The sequence below is a fragment of the Podarcis liolepis genome (assembly GCF_965112155.1).
Source record: "Podarcis liolepis genome assembly, chromosome: 6".
In the NCBI taxonomy this organism is placed as follows: domain Eukaryota; kingdom Metazoa; phylum Chordata; class Lepidosauria; order Squamata; family Lacertidae; genus Podarcis; species Podarcis liolepis.
In genome coordinates this window covers 45,317,555-45,338,607 of record NC_139559.1, presented here as the reverse complement: position 1 = coordinate 45,338,607, position 21,053 = coordinate 45,317,555, and the positions used below count along the sequence as shown (strand labels likewise).

General features: G+C 45.4%; 2 protein-coding genes across 11 annotated transcripts in view; one reads left to right on the top strand and one right to left on the bottom strand.

Moving 5' to 3' along the window:
- The window catches only part of HMGA1 (high mobility group AT-hook 1), a 24,346-nt gene extending 17,639 nt beyond the window's left edge, over window positions 1–6,707 (top strand). For all 7 annotated transcript variants that reach the window (XM_083509341.1, XM_083509336.1, XM_083509339.1 and 4 more), the window contains one exon: window positions 4,162–6,707. In XM_083509341.1, the coding sequence (XP_083365467.1) occupies window positions 4,162–4,218 (57 nt within the window). In that variant the 3' untranslated portion in view covers window positions 4,219–6,707. The remainder of the gene's footprint in view (window positions 1–4,161) is intronic.
- SMIM29 (small integral membrane protein 29) lies at window positions 5,567–21,053 on the bottom strand. 4 transcript variants are annotated; one of them, XM_083509332.1, is made up of 6 exons: window positions 20,892–21,053; window positions 20,585–20,670; window positions 16,368–16,543; window positions 12,809–12,834; window positions 12,235–12,340; window positions 5,567–9,878 (listed from the first exon to the last, which is right to left on the bottom strand). In XM_083509332.1, the coding sequence occupies exons 3-6, from the start codon at window positions 16,476–16,478 to the stop codon at window positions 9,816–9,818; spliced, it is 306 nt and encodes a 101-aa protein (XP_083365458.1). In that variant the 5' UTR covers window positions 16,479–16,543; window positions 20,585–20,670; window positions 20,892–21,053; the 3' UTR covers window positions 5,567–9,815. The 4 variants fall into 4 exon arrangements, with proteins under 4 accessions (XP_083365458.1, XP_083365460.1, XP_083365461.1 ...); XM_083509334.1 differs by having other exon boundaries at window positions 16,368–16,539; window positions 20,892–20,951; XM_083509335.1 differs by lacking the exon at window positions 20,585–20,670 and having other exon boundaries at window positions 20,892–20,991.

Below are 21,053 nucleotides of genomic sequence, written 5' to 3'. Positions count from 1 at the left end.
TGTGTATCTTGCAAACTAGGAAAGAGGAAATACTCAATTTCAGCTTAGTTGAAAGCCCAAGTTAAAAAATGCTATGATACAAAGAGGATGCAGCATCTCTGTATTTGAGCTTGTTTGGTGGCCCTCTGAATTCAGAGGCCAAATGGGGTAATATGCAACTGTGTTGTGGATCTGGAAGCCCTGAGAAACTGCAACAGATCCTAATCTTGCCTGGCAGCTATTTATGCAGCATGGAGGAGCTTGTTGGGACTATATTGGAAGCCCCAAGGGCTGTGCTGCTCGCAGGTATTTCTATCTTTGGTCCCTTGGGGGTTTCTTCATGGCATATTCTATTTTTAAGCAAAGCATCATTTGGGCTTCTTCCTCACACTATGTTTCCATTTTATAAGTATTCCTAGTGTGTTCTCTCTCTTGCCCACAGCTGAGTAAGAGGAAGTGGCTTGTTCTTTATTAGCTGGCATAGATGTGGTGTTAGAAGTGTGGCATTTTGCATTCCTGCAGAGCGAGTTTCAGACAGTTTCATATGGCCTTGCTTGTGTTAAGTAACCACAGTATTTTGCCGCCAGTAAGGTGTTCTGGACTGTCTTCAAGCATTCACAGACAGAATGAGATTTTCCAATTGCAGTAAGCAGTACTACTAGGACCAGTCACTTGCCTGACTTTACTGTAACTTCAGGATGTTTCTCATTTCTGATAATGTTGAAGCTCTGTTTTATGCCCTTCCTTATGCCTGACGCCCTGGAAATGAGATGGGACCACTGTAAAATAAAGAAGTGGTTCATATGAACATGGGTGGCTATGCTGAAGTATACAAATTTATGTGTGCACATGCAAAATCACCTCTGAACTTATACATCTTAGGAATATTGATGTCAGTTGAGCCTGTAAAGGTGAGAAGTAGAATAATTCACCCCATTGTCTGGATGGGGAACTTCTGGAGTCACACTGAATGCCAGACAGGGATGCCTGTCCTTTTTGCAGTGGGTTCTTGTTGTTTTTACTTTTACTTTGGGGGTAGGGGGTAGAGCAACACTGCTGCCCGGACACAGCTAAACTAAAATAATTTATTTCTCATCTGTTTTCAATGGGTAGCTCTTGCTTCTGCTTTGGGAAAGCAAAGCTGGGTGGACTGTGTGGATCTATCAGTTTAGTGGTTGAGGTATAGATTGTTAAGTATCAGATGGGGGCTAGGGGAGAGATGGAGCTGTGATCTGCTCGAAAGCCTCAATTCAGTATCTTGGGCAGAGGCATTAGGATTGCAGGATGTGTGCCATGAGTCTTTCACTCCCTTTTCTGTAACTGAGATGTTTAAAGACAAAGGAAGGAATACTTGTTTCCCGTTCTGAAGAACCACCTCACTGCAATGGCATAATTAATAAAATGCTTATTAAGCATTTTAAAGCACTTTTTAGCATATTGGCACACGGCAACATTTTTTCTGCTGCTATTTTTTTTTAAGCTTTTAAGTATTCAGAGGCAGGTGTGCCATCGTGTTTCTGAGCGCAGAACGCGCTGCTCTTTCCATCCTACCCCCAGAGCATTAGAAGTAGCTGATGGCGCCGCGACTCAAAACTGTCCCCAGCCACCAAAGTATGAGCTGAATGTAGGGCAACCCTGCCAGAAGCAGCTGACTGGAAACACTCCTAATAGGCAGAGGCAGCCTTCCAAAACATGGAACCAGAATTGCAGCAAGGGTTTTTTGTTTGTTTGTTCCTCCTTCCAATGCTGCCATAGAACAATACAGACAAAAGCATCTGGCCTTTATAATCCCCCCCCCCAAAATGACAACAGGAATGGAGACCTTGGATTCTTCTGCTATCGCTAAACTGCAGCATTCTTCTGCCTAAAGTCAACACTGCTGAGATGACTTGGAGGTGCCCATGAGCTCAAATCTACAGATGAAGTTATAGGCGTTTCTGGATTCCCACGGGCATCTGGTTGGCCACTGGGAATCCTAGATTTGATGGACCTTGGCCTGATCCAGCAGATCTCCTCTTACTGTCATGCTCTTCTTGGAAGGGTGGAGGGTCATGGCACATAGGCTTTGAGATTCTTTCTACAACCCTTTGTAGGTGAGAATGAAGCCAACAGGGTAGTTGACAGAGCTACCTAAGAGAAAACCTCTTCTCATATGTACCTGTGCCCGAAGATCTCCCTCCTTGAAATGCCCCCTCATTCTGAAGCATGGTGGGTGGCCACAAAAGAGAGGCTTTTTAGTAGTGGCTCCCCATTTGTGGAATGTTCTCCCTAAAGAAACTTACCCGGCACTCACTACTAAGCTTTTGGTGAACGCCAAGGACCTTCCTCTTATTCCAGGCCTTAGTATTTTAATGGTTCAGCATTAAATTTTAGTCTGTTTTAATCTGATTGTGATTGATTTTGCTTTTGTCTGCCTGATTATGCAGAAGTAGAAGGTGTGGCTTAGCTAGTTCACACTGGGTTGTGCTGGATGTACATCTCCTAAAGGTTTTTGCATGTCGCTGACAATGCATAATATTTATTGGGGAGCTGTGTGCTGGGTGTAGCCATTGTGCTGATGATAGCATTGGGTTTCCCCCCACAACTGTGATGGTGATCTTGCAACTGCAAACCTGAAAAGTCCTATACCTTCTTACCTGGGAGCAAGCCCCATTGTCTCAATGGGGCTTACTTTCAAAAAGACACATAAAGGATTGTTCCAGTTGTCCTTAAAGCTTCTGCATGCTTTTCTATAAAATCAGCTGGCGATGTTAAGTTGCTCTAAATTTTATATTGCAAATGTCCAGTGCCTGCATGCAGCCATTCCTGTTCTCTTTAAGCAAGTCTGCCAAACATTTTCTGGTTTTAGGCTAGCAGCCCACTCTCCAAGAAGCAGAGAGAGGTTAAGTAGCATCTGTCATTTCCTCCTTTGCTAAATGAGGTCTCTAGCCCTGGAACTTGCTGTACAGACTTGGCAGGCACATTCCACAGTGGCTTAAATGTATATTTTTATGAATGAAACTCAAGGAAGTGGAGGTTGCTGACTCACACGCACACTCAGCCATGACTCATCTCATTCTGACAGCATCGGTCATTTTTTTTTTCAAGAGAGCAGGCGGGAAAGACCTCCTTGAAGAAATATGTTCCCTTCAAACACAAACAATTGCTTTTTAGGGTTGGATGGGTGTGGATAGCGGTTCTACGCATTGAGTGGGCAGAAATGGTGGATTCAGTGCAAGTTTGGATTAGATGGCTTTCTTAATGCTTGTGTCCCCCTTGTGGCAGACTGGATATATTGACTAACCACTACATCTGAGGCTCTTCATGCAGAGTTTGTACTATGGTATCGGAATACATTAACAGCCAGAGGATGACTTTAAATAATTGGGGGGGGGAGTTTAATGAGCATTCTGTGCTAGACTCCACTCCAGCATTCCTTCCAATACAAGCCTCCTGTTTCTAGATGTGTCTGCTGCTGCTGCTTTAGCAGCAAAGGTGGTACGTATTGTACTATACCATCAATGCTAGCAGGATGGGGATCTCTACAAGTTTCTGCCCATCTTTCTGAATTTTTGAGGACATACTGCAGGTGTTCTTAGGAGCTAGCTGCTGCATGGATTTGAAGGAACAGGAGTGGCACCAGGGAGAAATATAGAGGTCAGCCAGTTGAATACTTGTGCAAGCTCTACTTAAAGGGCTGGAGAAGAACATTTCCCTTGGGAGCATGGCCTTCAGGTTTCCATTTGACCCAGAGTGCAGTAAATTGGCCCTCCACCTGCTTTTCAATGCCATAGTTCAGTCCTGGGTTATATAAAGTAGTAATTTTAGTTCTTTAAGGCAGCCTTCTCCAACCTGGTGTCCTCCATATGTTCTTGAACTCCTGTTGGTCCCAGCCATCATGGCCAATGGTTAGGGATAATGGACATTGCTATCTAAAACAGCTGGAGGGCACCAGGTTGCAGAAGGCTGCTCTAGAATAAGACTGCGTAGGAGTGTGTCTGATGCAGCCAAATCCTACACATCTTTGACTAGCAAATAGCATGATCTGCATTGGAGGAATTGGCTAGCAGGTGGCCTGATCTCCTGCAGTTCTCTTACACATGCTTTGGTGATGATACAATGTGGATTAGACTTGATCAAAGTACAGTAGACACACACCTCTCCCCAAATGACTCTTCCAATCCTTTTTCTCTCCCTTTACAGGAGAAGGATGAAGAAGAGGTCAACATCTCCCAGGAGTCGTCGGAAGAGGAGCAGTGAAAATAGTCAACTGGTTCTACCTCGCAATTCAGTTTTCCTGTCTCTTGTCAAGTTCTGGGACTGAGGAAGGAACAAAGAATCCTCACCCCTTTCCTGACCCACCTTTCCCAATGTTCTCACAGTCAAAACGGCAACACTGGAGTACAGTGTAAAACAAATCAGCCATCACGTTTGATGTGTCATGTTCAATGGGAGAACCATGTATCTTGTTTTCCCCTCTCATTTGACAGGGTTAAAGTTTTAGCCTACCAGTTCATGTAGTTCTATATTATATTGGTTGTTTGGGGGGAGGGTGGTTTGGGTTTTTTTTGTTTGGGCCTGTCTCTTCAATTACACTCCTTGTAGAGAAAGGAGTATATAAATCTTTATAGTAACCACTTATTCATGTTGAACAGAGTGGGGCAGTCTAGTTTTTCCTTAGCAACCCTGATCTCCCCTTGTGCATTATGTGCATTTTTCTGGAAAGTGGGCATTTTGGAAAGAGCCAAAGCATTGAAATGGAGGCTGATGATAAGTTTTTGCTGTTTTCCTGGTTAATGGTTTTAGAGGATTTTTGCCTGTTTTTATGCTCAGTTTCCTATGCGTCAATAATAATATGGCTCCTCACAGTAGGCCCCATGCGTTCTAGTCAACAGCAATGCAATCTAGCCCCAGTCAGCTGCCTTGGAGCTAAAACAGTTTAGGTTTGCCATAGGCAAGATTAGTTGGGAGGCTTTGTTTGACTCTCATCTGCCAATGGGAAAGCTCTTTCCAACAACTGCAAAAGTCCCCCTCCAATCTGCTCCTCTTGTAGCCCCAGCTCCTGCTCAGGGGTCTTGCATATGGAAGCCCACACCCAAAATATTTTTCCCCTTTGTGCTCAGTCATTCTGCACACACAGGACTACTGGATCTTTCTTGAAACCGGAGAAGACTTTGCCAAGACCAAGGAAAACATGATGGCAGAATCCCCCCTTCCCTGGGTCTCTTTTTGGGTTATTTTCTCCATTGGAAATAGCACAGTTAGTGTGTTTAGTTACAGTTGTCTTTCCACAACATGTTGTCTTTCAAGGTTTTTTCTTTTTCCTTCATTCACAACTACCTCTGGATAATTTTAAGTTTCATTTCTCTGAAAACATGGAGTTGCTGCTGTTTTGTTGCTGCTGCTTCTGATGCTGCTGTACCGGTTACAAAGTTTTATTATTCCAACAGGTTCTGTCTGGTTTCTTTCTCTGGAACTGACGTTTTACACTATAGATGATTTAGTTTGAGTTGACTTTCTAAAACGATTGTGCTATTAAAAAGGGAAAAAATACTACATTTGTCAGACTGGTGAGTAATTGGGGAGAGGGGTTGGTTTTTTGTGTGTGTTTTTGCAGACTGGCCTCATTTCCATGAGTTGGCTGCCCATGAAGAATACTGGGTTCCTACCATATTATCCAAATATCCAACTTCTGACAAACTGTAGGTGTGGGCTTCTTTAAGCCCCCATCCTTGAAGGCTAGAGGAGGCTGCATTGGATAGCCTTTAATGTTGGTTCAGATTTTAAGAGCGCTTCTGGATGAAGAGCTTGGTGTGCGATTGGTCTTGATCAGTATGCCTGACAGCCACAAGGCAGTTTGTTCAGGGGGTGCCATGTAAATTCCTGTGCTGATTGTTTCTTGTTCAGCTTGGGAAATGAGTGTGATTACCATGGTGGCAGTCCAAATTGGAGGCTGCGCTGCACTCCTGTCCCCAGGACCTAACTTGGTTCTAGTATCTGTTGCTTCCATGCATATACTTTTATTTTAATAATGCAGTTGCTCGGAGAAGCTGCTGACTGGATGCACAGCCCATAACCTGACAACATCTTAGTTCAGGGCTTTCTATCCAGGGGGTAGCTTAAGATTGCTGCATAATTCTTTAAAATTGCTGGGTCTTTCCTCTTCCAAGACCAATAAGTGGCTCTGTCTCTCTTGTGCCCAAATGCTCTAGAAATATGCAGTAATAGTCCTGTTGTTGCTGAAATAGACATCTTTCTAAACTTGGATAACATGATTTGCACAATGCTGGAACAAATCACTTCTTCAATTTCCAGGTTGAGGATTAATGTGGTGCTTAAATTATATGTTAGCATGAAGTTGAGGGGAGAGACTAAACTTCACTGTTTACCATTAACCAGCTACCTGTCAGTTTCAAATTTTTACAAGGTTATAGATGATGTATCAGGGAAATAGGAAGAAAGGGACAGTCTTTTTTTCTGCCTCTTAAAATGTAAAGAGTTGGTTGGTCCTTTTCCCCCCCGCCCTGCTTGATGTTTTCAGCTAATTAAGGCCATGGGTCTGAAATCAAATGTGAGTTCTGAACTATGATAATGTCTAACTTGCCTCAGCTACTCAAGAACAGACAGCAGAGGGGGAAGGAAGGTGTGAGCAGTGGTTTGTAGGCTGCTATATGAATCTCTGATCCATTGCTAAAGATTTCTTGATTTCCTATTTGCAGTTTACTTGAATAAAACACTTGATGTTTCAAGCCTTCCCTTTTGTGTTTTGTTTCGGGAGCATCTGTGAATGCTACCTTCTAAGCTGGAGTAGATGAGACCACAGCTTACAGGTTAGCAGTCCTGCACGCAGCAGGCCAAACCAGGCATCTGAACTTGAATGAGCTTCCCCAAAAGGCACAAAAAGGAATCCTGCCTTGGCACTGCCTTAAATCTGGCACACTTCCTTTTGCTCTGAACCCAGAAGCATTGGGCTGCGTCTTGCTGTTGCATACTTGGAACCTAAACTAGATTTACATCTTGGCGTCACCAAATCTGATATGGCTGTAACAGTGAAATAGCTGGCCTTATTAACTCAAATCAGATACTTCCCTCCTTCCAACAAACTGGTCATAGCTCTCCTGAAAGACTACAATCTTATCTGTGCACACTTATCTGAGACTCAAATCCCACTGAGCTGAATGGGGATTCAGTTATGAACAGAGTTGCTTATGACTGCAGTTCAAGGGCAAACCTAGCTTGGATCTGATTGCTTGTAACTATATGCAGCATCCTTCTTAGACAGATGTAAACACTGCTCATGTATATTTGAAAGGGAGAAGTTAATGAAATGTGTGTATGCATATATGTATCTAAGGGCCAAACCAGGAAGGCAAAATGCTCTGAAATAGGTTGCAAAAAATTCCTACATAGCAAGAGCAGACTACAAACAAGAAGAGACGTAAATGATTTATATGTATACTTCCCATTCAATAGCCATAGACTCCCTAGGTAAGCCCTGCCACCTTACTGTTCTTAGTACATACACCAGTGCAGGCTTCCTCAACCTCGGCCCTCCAGATGTTTTGGGACTACAATTCCCATCATCCTGACCACTGGTCCTGCTAGCTAGGGATCATGGGAGTTGTAAGCCAAGAACATCTGGAGGGTCGAGTTTGAGGAAGCCTGCACTAGTGTCTAAACAACCATCTCAAGTGGTGAGACACTTGGCCACAACTTCCTGTTGGGTACTAGGCTAAATCTAGCACCTCTGAAGTAACTTGAGAATCTTATAGCCAACCCCTCACGATAGATGGGCCAGCTAACATCTCCTGCTGATGCTCATGTAGCTAATAAGCCTTCCACATGGTCAGTAACGGCACAAAGCTAAGCTAAATGGGAATTTCATTTCTGTGCACATATAAGGCTACTGCCTGAGAGCAGAACTCAAGTCAATAGGGATTGCCCTCCCACTGCCACTATTAATGTTTCCCAAACAGGAAGGATAATAACAGCACATCCCAAAATAAAAGTGATCATTAGAAGGTGGCCATCTACAAAGGGATTCTTTTCTGAGCTGGTTCAGTCAAGTTGATTCGTGGCAGCATGCCCATAGGTTGAATAGATCCAGAGGAGCTTAGACAAAAAAGCTACACTTGGAAGTGTACAAATGAGTTAAACTGCATGGTGATTGCTTTATTAGGCTCTTGCCTTCTGAAGCCTGCAAAACTGCTTACTGCTTTAGTAGGATGCAATTTTAGGCCAGGTAAACTCAATCCCCAAACCTGTTATATCAGTTTAACCAACATGTGAATTAGCCAGGTGTGTGCTTAAGAATGACAAGGAGGCAACTGGTGCAACATGCGCTATGACAAGTTCCCTAGTAGTCAATTTGTCATGTGCAAATTAAAGTCTCTTTATTTCCACATCCACAGACTTCATTTTTGTTTTTCTCTTGACAGCTAGAAATTATCTAGAACCAAAAAAGGCATCATTAGGTGTCAAGACATTTGCACTGCAGGGTCATAGAGCACCAGCCTTGCTCTCTAGTACTGGTTGCATACAAGGAAGACCATGGTGGATAGCCAGAATGCTGAAGATTGAAACACTGTTTGTTGGGACAAGAGAAAGGGAAAGAGAAAGAGAAAGGCAAAGGCAAATGAAACAGTTCAAATACATGTATTGCCCAAGTCACCTGTGAAGCTCTTAATCATGCCAATAGGTTACGTTCAATAGCTAGTTCCCAGCTTGGCAGCCAACCAATGGCAATGTCTTTTCTGCTTCGGCAAGGCCAGCAATGTATCTTGCCCCCAGCGCTTGCTTAAGCCGCTGTAGTTGGGTTAAAGGTAAGTTATAAAGCATTACAGGCTACAGGAAAAGCTCGAAGTTTTGCCAGAGATGCTCCTGTTCAAGGCGAACTTTATTTACAAAACAAAGACAAGCGCCCAGATACAAAATCGTCATTGTAGAAAGAAGTACCCAACTCAACTCAAAATGCTTGGTTGAAGAAATATATTAAGGCCCCTTCTGACTGACATACTAACTAGGAAGAAGGAACCTGTGACCTTCCAGAGGTTGATGGGGTACCACTTCCATCACCAGTGACCACTGGGCCAAACTGGCTGGGGATGATGGGAGTCCAACAACCTCTGGAGAGCTACAGGTTTCCCAACCCTGTGCTCCCTGCATGGTGCTCCCAGCAAAACTGCATCCCCCTGGATGCACTGTTGGGCACATGTTCATTACCACATGTTTCCAACTGTAAAATGAAGGATATAATACTATAACACACACCCCCAAAACAAAAGATTAGCTGTGCAACGTGTTCACTTTCCCTGCCTCCGTAGAGGGGCACATCACGGGAACCCAGCGACCAAGTGATGTACTCATTATGTATGGAGACATTTAGGATAGCTGGCATTTAGCAATTGCACTGTAATGTCACAACTGCTGCGGCTATGACACTGCTGTCACAAAAGGAAGCAGAGGTCAGTTGGGTTTCGTATGTTTTTCATGAAGCTGAGCCTTTCGGGACTGTAGTTCATAGTACCTGAAGTGTCAGGAGCTTCAGAACCTCCACCTATATCCATCTCAAATGAAATAGGAATGCCATGCCAAGCCAGAGCTTTTCCAGATCCAAACGTGCAAAACTCTAGGCTGCTCTGTGCACAAAATCTTCACAGGCAAGTGTGTCGGCAGCAGGGACCCACACCTACTCACCTCCCTCACTAGGAACCTAGGCAAAAGGACACAGTTCTCAAGTGGAAAGAAAGGCAGTAGTTTCAAACTTAATGGGCCTTGAGAGTACTTAAAGTTGGCATGCATGCCAAGTAGATGAGGTCATGTGTCCACAACTTGTCGTTGGTCTGAGCTGAGCAGCATTAAGCTTTCACATCCATAAAAGAAGGGCGGTAGGGTTGATATCCTCCCCAGGCTCGCATCACCTGCAACGTACAATAGACACTTTCATTGCATCCAGCCGATCAAGTACATCCATCATACCTTCATCAGCAATCGTCTCATTTTCTCAGAATAAACACTTCCCACAACAGAGCAGTCTTATATTTGCAACTGAGAGCAATCAGCTGGCAGTTTCTGTTTCAAAGGGATTGTTTTTCTCCTTGCACAGTTTTGAGCCAAATCAGCTGATTGACTGGAAATCTCCTGCATCATGCCAGAGCCAGAAAAGAGAAAGCAGACACACTGCGAGTTCACTGCTCAAAGTAAAAAGGCAATTGACATTTACCAAAATGAGTACGAGAATTGATTCTACCAGCGCACTAATTAAATTTCTGCTGAACATCTCTATTATGGGACACCTTACATAACTAGCTCTAGACACAACATGGCCTCTGCTGGTAGAAGTGGTGGTTAGACCAATGGAAACTGAACTTCCATTTTTTATTCTTTGGGTGGAACATTAGCAGGAAGAGAGCTTGCACCATGCACGCCAACCGCACAGTTGCCTGTATTGCATCTATCTTCCAAAACGCATTGAGCTAGCAAAACTCTGCAGACAATGCAGGCGTGTTAAGCTTTGCTCATTAAAAAAAAGACAATGACACCAAGGCTTCTGGGTCCTAGGCACGTGCCCCAGGCCCTGCGCACAGTTGAAGAAGCAGTAAAATTCCCAAATGATCAAGAACCTGAGATTCCTCCACTCCCCACAAGGCACAGTAGGGTAAAAGCATTTTCATGCTTCTGTTAGCAGGTTGCGGTCTTCATTATGTAACTATGAAAAGGGGCAGATGAACTTAAAACCAAGCTCACTATTAACACAACGGCATAGATACTGATTACTCATAAAAGCTGTAGACACTTCTTTGCTAGAAGAATCCCTGCACAAATTAGGTATTGCTTGGGTCACTAACCCAATTTTCATCAAAACTCTATGTTGGTTAGCATTATTAAACATATGCTTGGCTGCTTTTAGGCTTTGACCACACCCTTTAAATGGTAGCTCAGCTGTAGTGCTTGTCTGTGGCATTCCAATGGCTTAATGCAATGGTTCTCAAACTTCCAGAAACTGACAAACAGTAAGCTGGAAATGCCAGAGAACTAAGCACCTCATTTTTCTAAATGCCCCCCCCCCCATTGCTGTTTTTCACATAAGAGGCTGAAGATGGAAAGACTCGGGGACATTTTCAAAAACCCTGTGCAAATGCAGTCCTTGACACACAAAAGATGTCTACCCCAGCTCTAATGTACTAAAACGCTAAGAATGGGTGCAGCCACTATTTTTTCTATTGGAGTGAGTCATCTTTGATCTATGGAAGAACACCAAAGAGAGCCAATCCAGTGAAAGATTGCTTTAAAATGTAGTGCTTACAGGTGTGGGGCAACTCTCAGCTGCATGCTATGCAGCCCTTGTTATCTCTGGCAGGCTTCACCCATGGCTTTCCTGCCTGGGAGAGGCACCCTCCTCCCCACTTGAAGAGAGTGTGCTTTGTAAGCATGGATCCCACTGGATTCATGCTTGCAAAATACTTCCTTGCCCAGGGCCAAGAAATTCCCGACAGAGTTATGTGAACCCATTTCAGAAAGGATCCTGAGGTCCTTATTCCAAAGGCCTTGCCCTCTAATCTGCCTAACAAAATTGCTGCACAGGTCTATTCCCCCTTTTGCACCGTGCCATTTTGTTCGTCGGAAAACACCTTGTCTCTCCCGAGATGCAGAAAAGGAAAGAAATGCAGGAAGGGAGCTGGGTGGGTGCATTAATGGATAGTTGGTATGTGAGTGGAGAGAGAGAAATGCCCCAAAGGATGGATGGTTTGAGAGGTAAGGGTATTTTGCATGGGCCTGCAATTAATTAATCATATTGCAGTGGTACCTTGGGTTAAGAACTTAATTCGTTCTGGAGGTCCGTTCTATTTTTTAAAATGTATTTTTATTAAATATTTTCTTGATTTACAGAGCTATGTGCTAAGTCTCTCGTATCTGGAGGTCTGTTCTTAACCTGAAACTGTTCTTAACCTAAAGCACCACTTTAGCTAATGGGGCCTCCCGCTGCTGCCGCGCCGCCGCTGCACGATTTCTGTTCTCATCCTAAAGCAAAGTTCTTAACCCAAGGTACTATTTCTGGGTTAGCGGAGTCTGTAACCTGAAATGTCTGTAACCTGAAGCATCTGTAACCCGAGGTACCACTGTAGTTTGTTCTTGAAAATTTGAAATCAAGCCTGGTAGCTCAGTTGATAGAGGATCAGACTTTTTTCCTGCACTGCAGGGGCTTGGATGAGATAGCCCTTGGGTACCCTTCCAAGTCTACGATTTTATGATTCTGTAGGTCCCAAGTAAGCTCACCTTTGTGTCTTCTGGCTCCACCAGAAGTTCCTGCTCAGCCTCATGGAGCTCCTCTGCAGGATCATAGCTGTACATCGGCAGCAAGTGATGGCGTAACCGGTCATACCTGAGAGACAGATCAGCAGAAAGAAATGATACCACTTTCCCATGTGGCGACTGGCTTTTATACAGGAGCAAATGCAAAATTAGGGTGGATAGATTAGTTTGCAGGAAAAGTGTTTCCCTGCACTGAAAGCCACTCCTATTCCCAGAAACCATTTCCCCCAGGTAGAAAGGGAAGGGGCATGCAATAGTTAAAATACTATTAATCTCCACACACCCACACAAATAATTAGCATGAGTCTATCTCAAAGAATCCCATAAACTGCCCAAAGCATAGAAACTGACTTATCATATGTAGAACCAGCTAAATAAACAGCTGATAGCCTTGCACACAAAAGCTCCTGTGTTCTCAAGCAGAGACAAAAGCCGTTTTCTTGAGCAAGAAAAGAAAAGTTGGTTCTGAAGAGCCATATGACCCCATACTCCTCATTTCCAACGAGAACTAATTGGTCACCCAGCACAAGCCCCTTACCTTCTCTTCTTCTGAATGTACATCATCTGCAAAGGGGAAAGAGAAACAGCCATGAGAGAAGCATACAGAGCGTCTACGGATTATTTCTCCTTTCGAGGAATGAAGCATGGAACGAGAAAGAAAAGGATTAACAGGGCAACAGACGCCAGCAGCAGGAGAAGCATTTCCTACACCCGTCCGCAGACAAGGAGCAAACCTGACAATGGCGATGTCACACGATATTAGGCTGCAGCATGAGAACCCCTGGCTCTCGGTATTGGATGACAACAAAGATATCAAGAGAAGCCGCTCCATGACAGTATCTATTTATTTATTTAAAATAATTTTCATACCCCTTCTCAAGGAGGGAGCTTCACAAAGCACACTGCACTCTCCATTAGCCCTTTCCACTGAAAGGAAACAAAGGGCTTAGCCACACTTGTCTCCCCTGAGGAAAACCGCTCTTCGGCACTTAATTGGAGCAAATGGCAATTTGGGTTTTCCTCAGATTGCTGTTTGTTCTGGACTATCACTAAAGAGCGGGTTTTCCCTTGGAAAGGAGCAGGGCAAGGGGGAAACTGCTCCCCCTTTCTAGGCACGTCGCAAGCAGAAGTACGAATAAGCCCAAAGTCCCATCCCATTATCCATTTTTTAGGCGAAGCAAAGGCAAAAGAAGAAACTGCTTATTTTAAGTCCACAGCTTCTGGGCATCCTTAAGGGAAATGGCAGTCACAAGGGCCAGATTTAACACATTAAAATGGTGGGTTTGTCGAATAATTATTATTATTTATACCCCGCCCATCTGGCTCCTGTTTAACATAGAACAGGGAAATATTTCAAATTCCCTCCACTTGGGGCAGGGAAAGAATCAAAATTCTCAAGAGTCATACTCAAGTGCTTTATTCCTCCTCTCTCACAAGACTGCTTTTCTTTTGTTACGAGTCTTTTAGATTGTACAAATAAATGATGATGATGATTATCATGGTACGCCTGAGGGCAGGGAGTGTCTTACTGAAATTTGCAGTTTACTCTGGGAGCCTTTTTTGACTGAAGAGCAGAAACATAGGAAGCTGCCTTTGACAGAGCCAGACCATTGGGTTCATTGGGCTCAGTACTACCTGACACAGATTGGCAGCAACTCTTCGGGGTTTCAGAAAAGGGCTTCTCCCAGCCCTCCCTGGAGATGAAAGGAATCAAACCTGGGACCTGCCGCTAAGCTGCAGCCCATATGAAAACACTTCATATAAGTAAATAAATAATATGTATGCCCTGTAAATTATGAAGGACACACTCATGTCGAGCTTCTGCCTTTAAAATACTTCAAAACAGGGGCCCAGTCCTTTCCCATTTACTCCTTCTATATTCTTAAGACAAACTTAAAATGAAAGGAAGTGCTTCCTTCAAAACCAGATCAGCAATTATGTAGTTTAACTCAAGGTACCTACACCCAGCTACAAATTACGTCACTGAAAGCAACCCTTATACAGCAGTATCTAATTTCAGGTGCCCAGTTAAATGAGTACATGAACTTTATCTAGACCTGGCTTAATAACCTAATTGCTAAATCTAATTTGCAACCAGAGCCAGCTGCAAAAGGTGACGTTTGAATTCAATGGGCCTCTAAGCACATTCCAAAACCAGCCTTCTATTTTTCAGAACTTAACTGAGCTCACTGTTCTTCCACACAGGTTAGCATTCTTCATTTCAGCAGCCTAACCTAGGTAGGAAAAGCCATTTTGATGTTGCTATTACTAAGCAGCTGGGAATCGCAAACCCATACCAATCTAATTCAGATCCCCCCCCCCCAGAGATCTATAAAGAGATCTAGCTCTACCTTCTGCCCACTTCTGCTTAGCAGCCCGCTGATTACAGTAGGGTTAAGTAAAAACTAAAGGTTATTGTAGTACATGGCAGGGGAGTTTGGCTGCCTTCTAGCTCAACAGGAAGGGGAAATGGTTTGGAAAGAAGGTGCAACTTTATAATGCAGAAGTGAGAAGGCAGAAAAGGTGGCAAGGCTCAGCAGGACACAGTGAATGACCGAGCTTCCCCATTCACCCATCACCCTTTATGGGGCTCTACAACCAGTCAAATGTTCCTCTCGCCACAGAACAAGCAAAGCATCAGCCAAACAGACCAAGCGCTCCTCACTGCACCCACTCATGCACCTCACCAGATGTCATGCTAATTCCAGATGAGGCTCAGCAGTTTCTGAGACAAATTTGGCAACACCGCTGGTAAGAAACGGAAACGCAGCTGCAGCCAGGACCAAATACCGAGACAACAGCCAGCTGCCCAGCCGCTTGATTTGAACCAGCTACTTTTACAAGAGATTTGCTCAGGGATTTATACTGGGGGGGGGGGGATTTCGGGGGGGGGAAGGGGCAGATCCATGTATTCCATTGCTGTAACGAAAATACATTTTTGAACCTAAGCCTCTGCTTAACTTGTTGTTGGTAAAGATGGGCAAAGCTGCCCCACTAGATCAGTGTGTTTTGCTACTGTTGATGTTTCAAAGTATGATTTGGTTTATATAACTTATGTACTATTCTGTTTCCTGGCTCAGTTCAAAGTACAGTGGTACCTTGGGTTACATACACTTCAGGTTACAGACTCCGCTAACCCAGAAATATTACCTCGGGTTAAGAACTTTGTTTCAGGATGAGAACAGAAATCGTGCAGCGGCGGCGCAGCAGCAGCAGGAGGCCCCATTAGCTAAAGTGGTGCTTCAGGTTAAGAACAGTTTCAGGTTAAGAACAGACCTCTGGAACGAATTAAGTACTTAACCCAAGGTACCACTGTACTGGTTGTGATTAGGACCCCAATGTCTTTTGGAGGACCTCTCCCAATAGGAACCTTTCTCCAAAAGACCCTCATCTGGGTGCCATCTTTGAGAGATGTTCAGAGGGTGGCAACAAGACAGAGGGGCTTTGGGTTGTGGCTCCCCTTCTGTGCAATGCTCTTCCCAGTGGTGGCACCATCCACCTCAGCACCAGATTAAAACTTATTTCATCTCCCAGGCATTTGCACAGTTTGTGACAAGCTTGTTGATGGCCTATCGGATGAAATGTTCTGGCTGCTGCTGTTTTTGAAGTTTTCCTGCTGGGTTTGTTTCTAGGTTGTCTGAAAAGGTCTAATGAAGTTAAGCCATTTTGGCTTTTAACCAAAGGTCACTTAGAGACCTTTTTCTTTCAGTATAGAATCATAGAACTGTAGAGTTGGAAGGGACCCTGAGGGTCATCTAGTCCAGCCCTCTGCAATGCAGAAATATACAACTGTCCCTTATGTTGATCGAACCTGCATTGTTGAGGTTATCAGCACCATTGCTCTAATCAACTGAACTATCCACTAATAAAGCAAATTAAGGAGGAGGAGGAGGAGGAGGAGAAGAAGAAGAAGAAAAAGAAGAAGAAAGGGAGGGGAAGGAAGGAAGGAAGGAAGGAAGGAAGGAAGGAAGGAAGGAAGGAAGGAAGTTTATTAGATTGTACTCTGCTCTCGGATTATTTTTAATGACCATGTTAGAAACCCAGTAAATAAATGTGTAGCATTTGGAGCTCTTCTGGTTGAATTCAAGACAACTCACCACAGCTACGATGACTCCGACGACAGTGATAAGAAAAAATGGCACCAGAACGTAGCCCACCAAGGAGTCGTTGGGCGGCCCAGCAGAGGTGGGCATAGTGGTGTTACTCATGGCATAGGAAGCTGTAGCTCAAGGGGGAACAGCAAAGCAGCTTCCGTCTTCATCGGACAGTCTGTCTGGCGATCACAAAAACAAACAGTCAAAAGATTAAAACACATTCTTCAAGCAGCCATGATCCTCTCTTCTCCTTCTCCCCCCCCAAAAAAAAAACAACAACTGCGCATGAGGCGGTACATTAAGTCACAAGCCAGTCACATGTTCCCGCCCCCCTTCGCATTAGATTCGGTACTACAGAGGGGGTGAATAAAACCCTTTTAAGTGGTATTTAGCCTCGAGGCATGGATCCACAGTGTCTGAAGCAAGATAAAAGATTAAAAGGCAAGCGAGGAGGTTCTTTGCTACTGCTCTGTTAAGCAATGCTGTTTGCCCCAAGGCAGTTTGATGTGGAAGAAGCTGCTCCAATGGAAAGGAAGGACAAGAGCACTGCAAACACAGCAGTACAGGACTGGAAGTTTTGCCCATTCAGCCATGTTTGGCTCTTTTTCCCAATGGGGGGGGGGAGCAGGAGGAAAGGGAGAGCACCACCTGCACCTCCCTGCAATGTATACAGAGCACAACTCCCGGTTCAGTCATCTTAATTTGCTCCATCCACCAGTCCAAACCAAAATGTCAAAAACCATCTTTTTTAAGCAAAAAGGGTCCCTCCTAATCCAGGGAGGGGAGGGGAGGGAACCCCATTAATAATAATAATTTAAATAAAGTTGTTAAGTGCTTTATCTTGCCCAGTGCAACCCAAAGTGACTTACAAACTATTATTGTTACTGTTATTCTTACTTACCCACCCTAAGGGCCCAGGGCGGGTTACAACATTAAAACACAATATTAAACACTGTTTAAAACAACTCACAATCACAAATATAAGTTGGGTCCTAAAAAGATATAACTAAAGTGTCAAAAGCAAAAGTAAAGAGGCACATCTTTCAGCTCACTCTGGAAGCCGTGCAATGATAGTGCCAAGGGGACTTTTGCAAAGAGGAGTTCCACAGCTTAGGGGCCACCACACAGAATGCCCTCTCCTGGGCTGCTGCCACCACCCCCACCACCCCCAAGCCTCTGATGGTGGAAGAACGACCAAGAGGGCACCCTCTGCTAATCTCAGCACCTAAGAGGGTCTGTAGGGAACAGAGGCATAACTAGTAGTAGTAGTAATAATAATAATAATAAAATTTATTATTTCTACCCTACCCATCTGGCTGGGTTTCCCCAGCCACTCTGGGCGGCTTCCAACAGAACACTAAAATACCATAACCTATTAAGCATTAAAAGCTTCCCTAAACAGGGCTGCCTTCAAATGTCTTCTAAAAGTTTGGTAGTTATTTTCCTCTTTGACATCTGGTGGGAGGGCGTTCCACAGGGCAGGTGCCACTACCGAGAAGGCCCTCTGCCTGGTTCCCTGTAACCTGGCTTCTCGCAGCGAGGGAACTGCTAGAAGGCCCTTGGAGCTGGACCTCAGTGTCTGGGCAGAACAAAGGAGGTGGAGACGCACCTAGGCTTCCTTGCGCCCTTAGCAAAGAGCTGTATCGCACACACTCTGAGTCCCTTGCACCCCTGGCAATCATTGGCTCTTTCCACATTTCCTAGTGCTTTTTGCAACCCCCTGGGCCTGTGCCCTTGGCAGGGCCCAACCCAACCCTAGGTACACCCCTAGTAGGCAATGAGCTCTTAGTGCAGGAGCGAAGTCTCCCTTCAGAGTGATAATCAGGCTCTCCAAGCCCTGTAATTAATTGGGGGGGGGGAGAGTAACAAGCTGTGTGCTTAAGGGCACATCTATTGGCCCCCAAAATCTACACTACTGGCACAGTCAGAGGTGCTACTGGCTAAGCAGAAGGTCACCACTTACAGACCTGTTGCCAAGAGAGCAGGGCAGCTGTGCCTTAAGAAAAGCTTAGGGGGAGGGCCCATGGTTTGCACAAAGATGGTTCCAGGTTCAATCCCAGGCATTTCTGGGGACATGAAGTCATGGAGGACCACCGCCAGCCAAGGTAAGACAATACTAAACTGGATGGGCCAAAGCCCTGATTCAGTATAAAGCCATTTCCTAGGTTCCTAATATTTCCAAAGAATACACAGTGTCAAGACAACCTGTTCAGAAGCTTTCGGAGGACTCCCCTTTCATCATTTTGATTTTCATCTGCAGAAGGAACCAGTTCATATCTTAGGGATCCTCAGACACCGCAAGGAGAATGCCGTTTCCCCAAATGTAGTTCATCCTAAATGCAAGTGAAATATGGGTCTAATCCTGAGACATGGCCGCGACCTAGCTTTGAATTGGTTCAAGCCATGAGATACAGTAAGCCGTGTGGCATAAGTTCTATGTGGAGCCCCTCCCCCAAAGGGCACAACTCCTTTGATCAAACAGTTTCCACCCCAGTCTCCTCACATTTCCTCAAGCTTTAGGATGGGCAGCAAGGTACTTTGGAGTAAGTTCTCAAGAGGATGAGGATGATGATGACGACTGCTGCTCCATTTATATCCCACCTTTCCCCCCCCCCCAAGGAGCTCATACATGCCTCTCCTCCGCCCTCCATATTATCATCACGACAACCCTATGAGGTAGGGCAGGCTGGGGATTGACTGGCCCAATCCAGTAAACTTCATGGCTGAGTGGAGGTTTGAAATCTGGTCACCCAAGTCCTAGCCTGCCAGCCCAAGTACATTTTTACGAGGGAAATGTCATCACATCAAATGTTGGTGCTGATGATCATTCCTCCTTATCAACACCAGGCAGTTGTGCAACAGTGAGATTAAAACTGGGGAAGGGGTAACGTGCTACCGCCCAAGTAAAATATTGCAGATAACTCTATAAGGCTTATCAGAGGTCAAAAACTTGCAAGCCAGCCGACCTGCACGTATACCAGTGTGCTGCAGAGTGGCTTGAGAAACGTATGTCTGGAAAGCTCCTCACTGCCTAGGGGGGATTGTTAGTTCACCTAACTATGGCCCCATCTGCACTATGCATTTAAAACATTATCATACCACTTTAAACAGCCATGGCACCCCCCAAAGAACCCTGGGTACTGCCGTTTGATAAAGAGTGCGGAGAGAGTTGTTAGGAGACCCCCTAGTCCCCTCACAGAGCTACAATTCGCAGGCTGGTTTAATAATAATCCTCAAGCTAAAACCTTCCCCAGCCCTTCTTTGCACTCTCCTCGAGTGTGGCAAAATATTATCCGTTTGTTTGTTTAGTTATTTATTAAATTTCTACACCGCCCTTCATCCAAGGATCACAGGATGGTTTGCAATATAAACACACACAATACATACCATAGTAACAACAAAACCACCCCAATAACGCCCTCCCACACACACTTCACAGAATTCTGATCATGCTTCTTGCTTGTCTGGATTGGGGAAACCAGAGGGATGTGAGTGAGAGTGTGTGCAGCACAGAAACAAGCCTACTGTGCAAATATATATTTTATATATGCTCTCCTCACCTACCACTGGCATCCCGAGGAGGGAATATGGCCCTTGGGCTGTAGAAGGTCCCTCAACAGTATATCCAAAGAGCAACAAGGCCCTGCTCCCAAAAGGAACCAAACTGTTCGCACTAAAGGACTCCAGTACACTCTCAAGAGCACAGGTTCATTGGCCGGCCCTGAACTATGGCAGGCCTGGGCTTCAAATCTGCATTCACCAGCGTGCAGCTAGCTAGCTAGCTGATTCCCATCGTAGTTCATTTCAGAAACGGCTCCCCTACAGCCAGCCTTCCTTCCACCCCAGCTCACGTCCAGCTTCCCAGTGTTCTCAGGCTGCAATCCTACACGCAAAGAAGCAACCTCAGTTTAACAAACAACTTCCTCCCGAGTAGGCATGCTCAGAATCAGGCTCCAAGGCTGCAGTCCCGCGCTGTGCGCCTTTCTATTCGGGAACAAGCCCCCCTTAATTCCGTGGCGCATGCAACCGAGTAAAAACATGCAGCAGCACAGAGGATTAGGTTGCATAATTACGCAGGGACGCGGAGCAGCGATTCGTAACGAGCGCAATCCCAGCAGCGTCACTTGGCAACTGGGGCCAAAATCCGGGGAGGGCCAAGCCTTGCCCAGTAAATTTAAACCCCTTTCTCCGACTCCAAGCAAGAGCGCCAGACGGCTTACCCCTCCAGCACTCCCGGAGGCCCACGACAACTGCTCCGGGAACTGTCACGGCCCCAGTTAGGGATCCATCTTCCCTTCTCCCGAACCTAAGAGAGAGAAAAGGACCGCGCGCCGAAGAATCGGTTATGGTGTTTGCTCGCCAGGCTTCCGCCGCCCCCTCTCCCACGCCAGCTCTTCCTTCTCGTCTAATCCACCTCTCCATTGGCTTTCATTGCTACAACCCCCGTCCCACCGCAACCCCGTCCGCCGCCGCTTCCGATCGCTCCAAACAGACCCGCCCCGGCCAGGCGATCAATCGCTTCCTCACCTGCGCCGCCGCCGCTGCTCACGCCCCTCCAGCCGCCACCAGGAAGAGCCGAGAAGCGCGTGACTGACAGCGCAGATCAGAGCCAGAAGAGCCGCGGCCAATCCTCGAGGGGCGAGGAGGAGCCGGGCCCGGGCAAGCGTGGGCAGGACAACGTGCCATGGG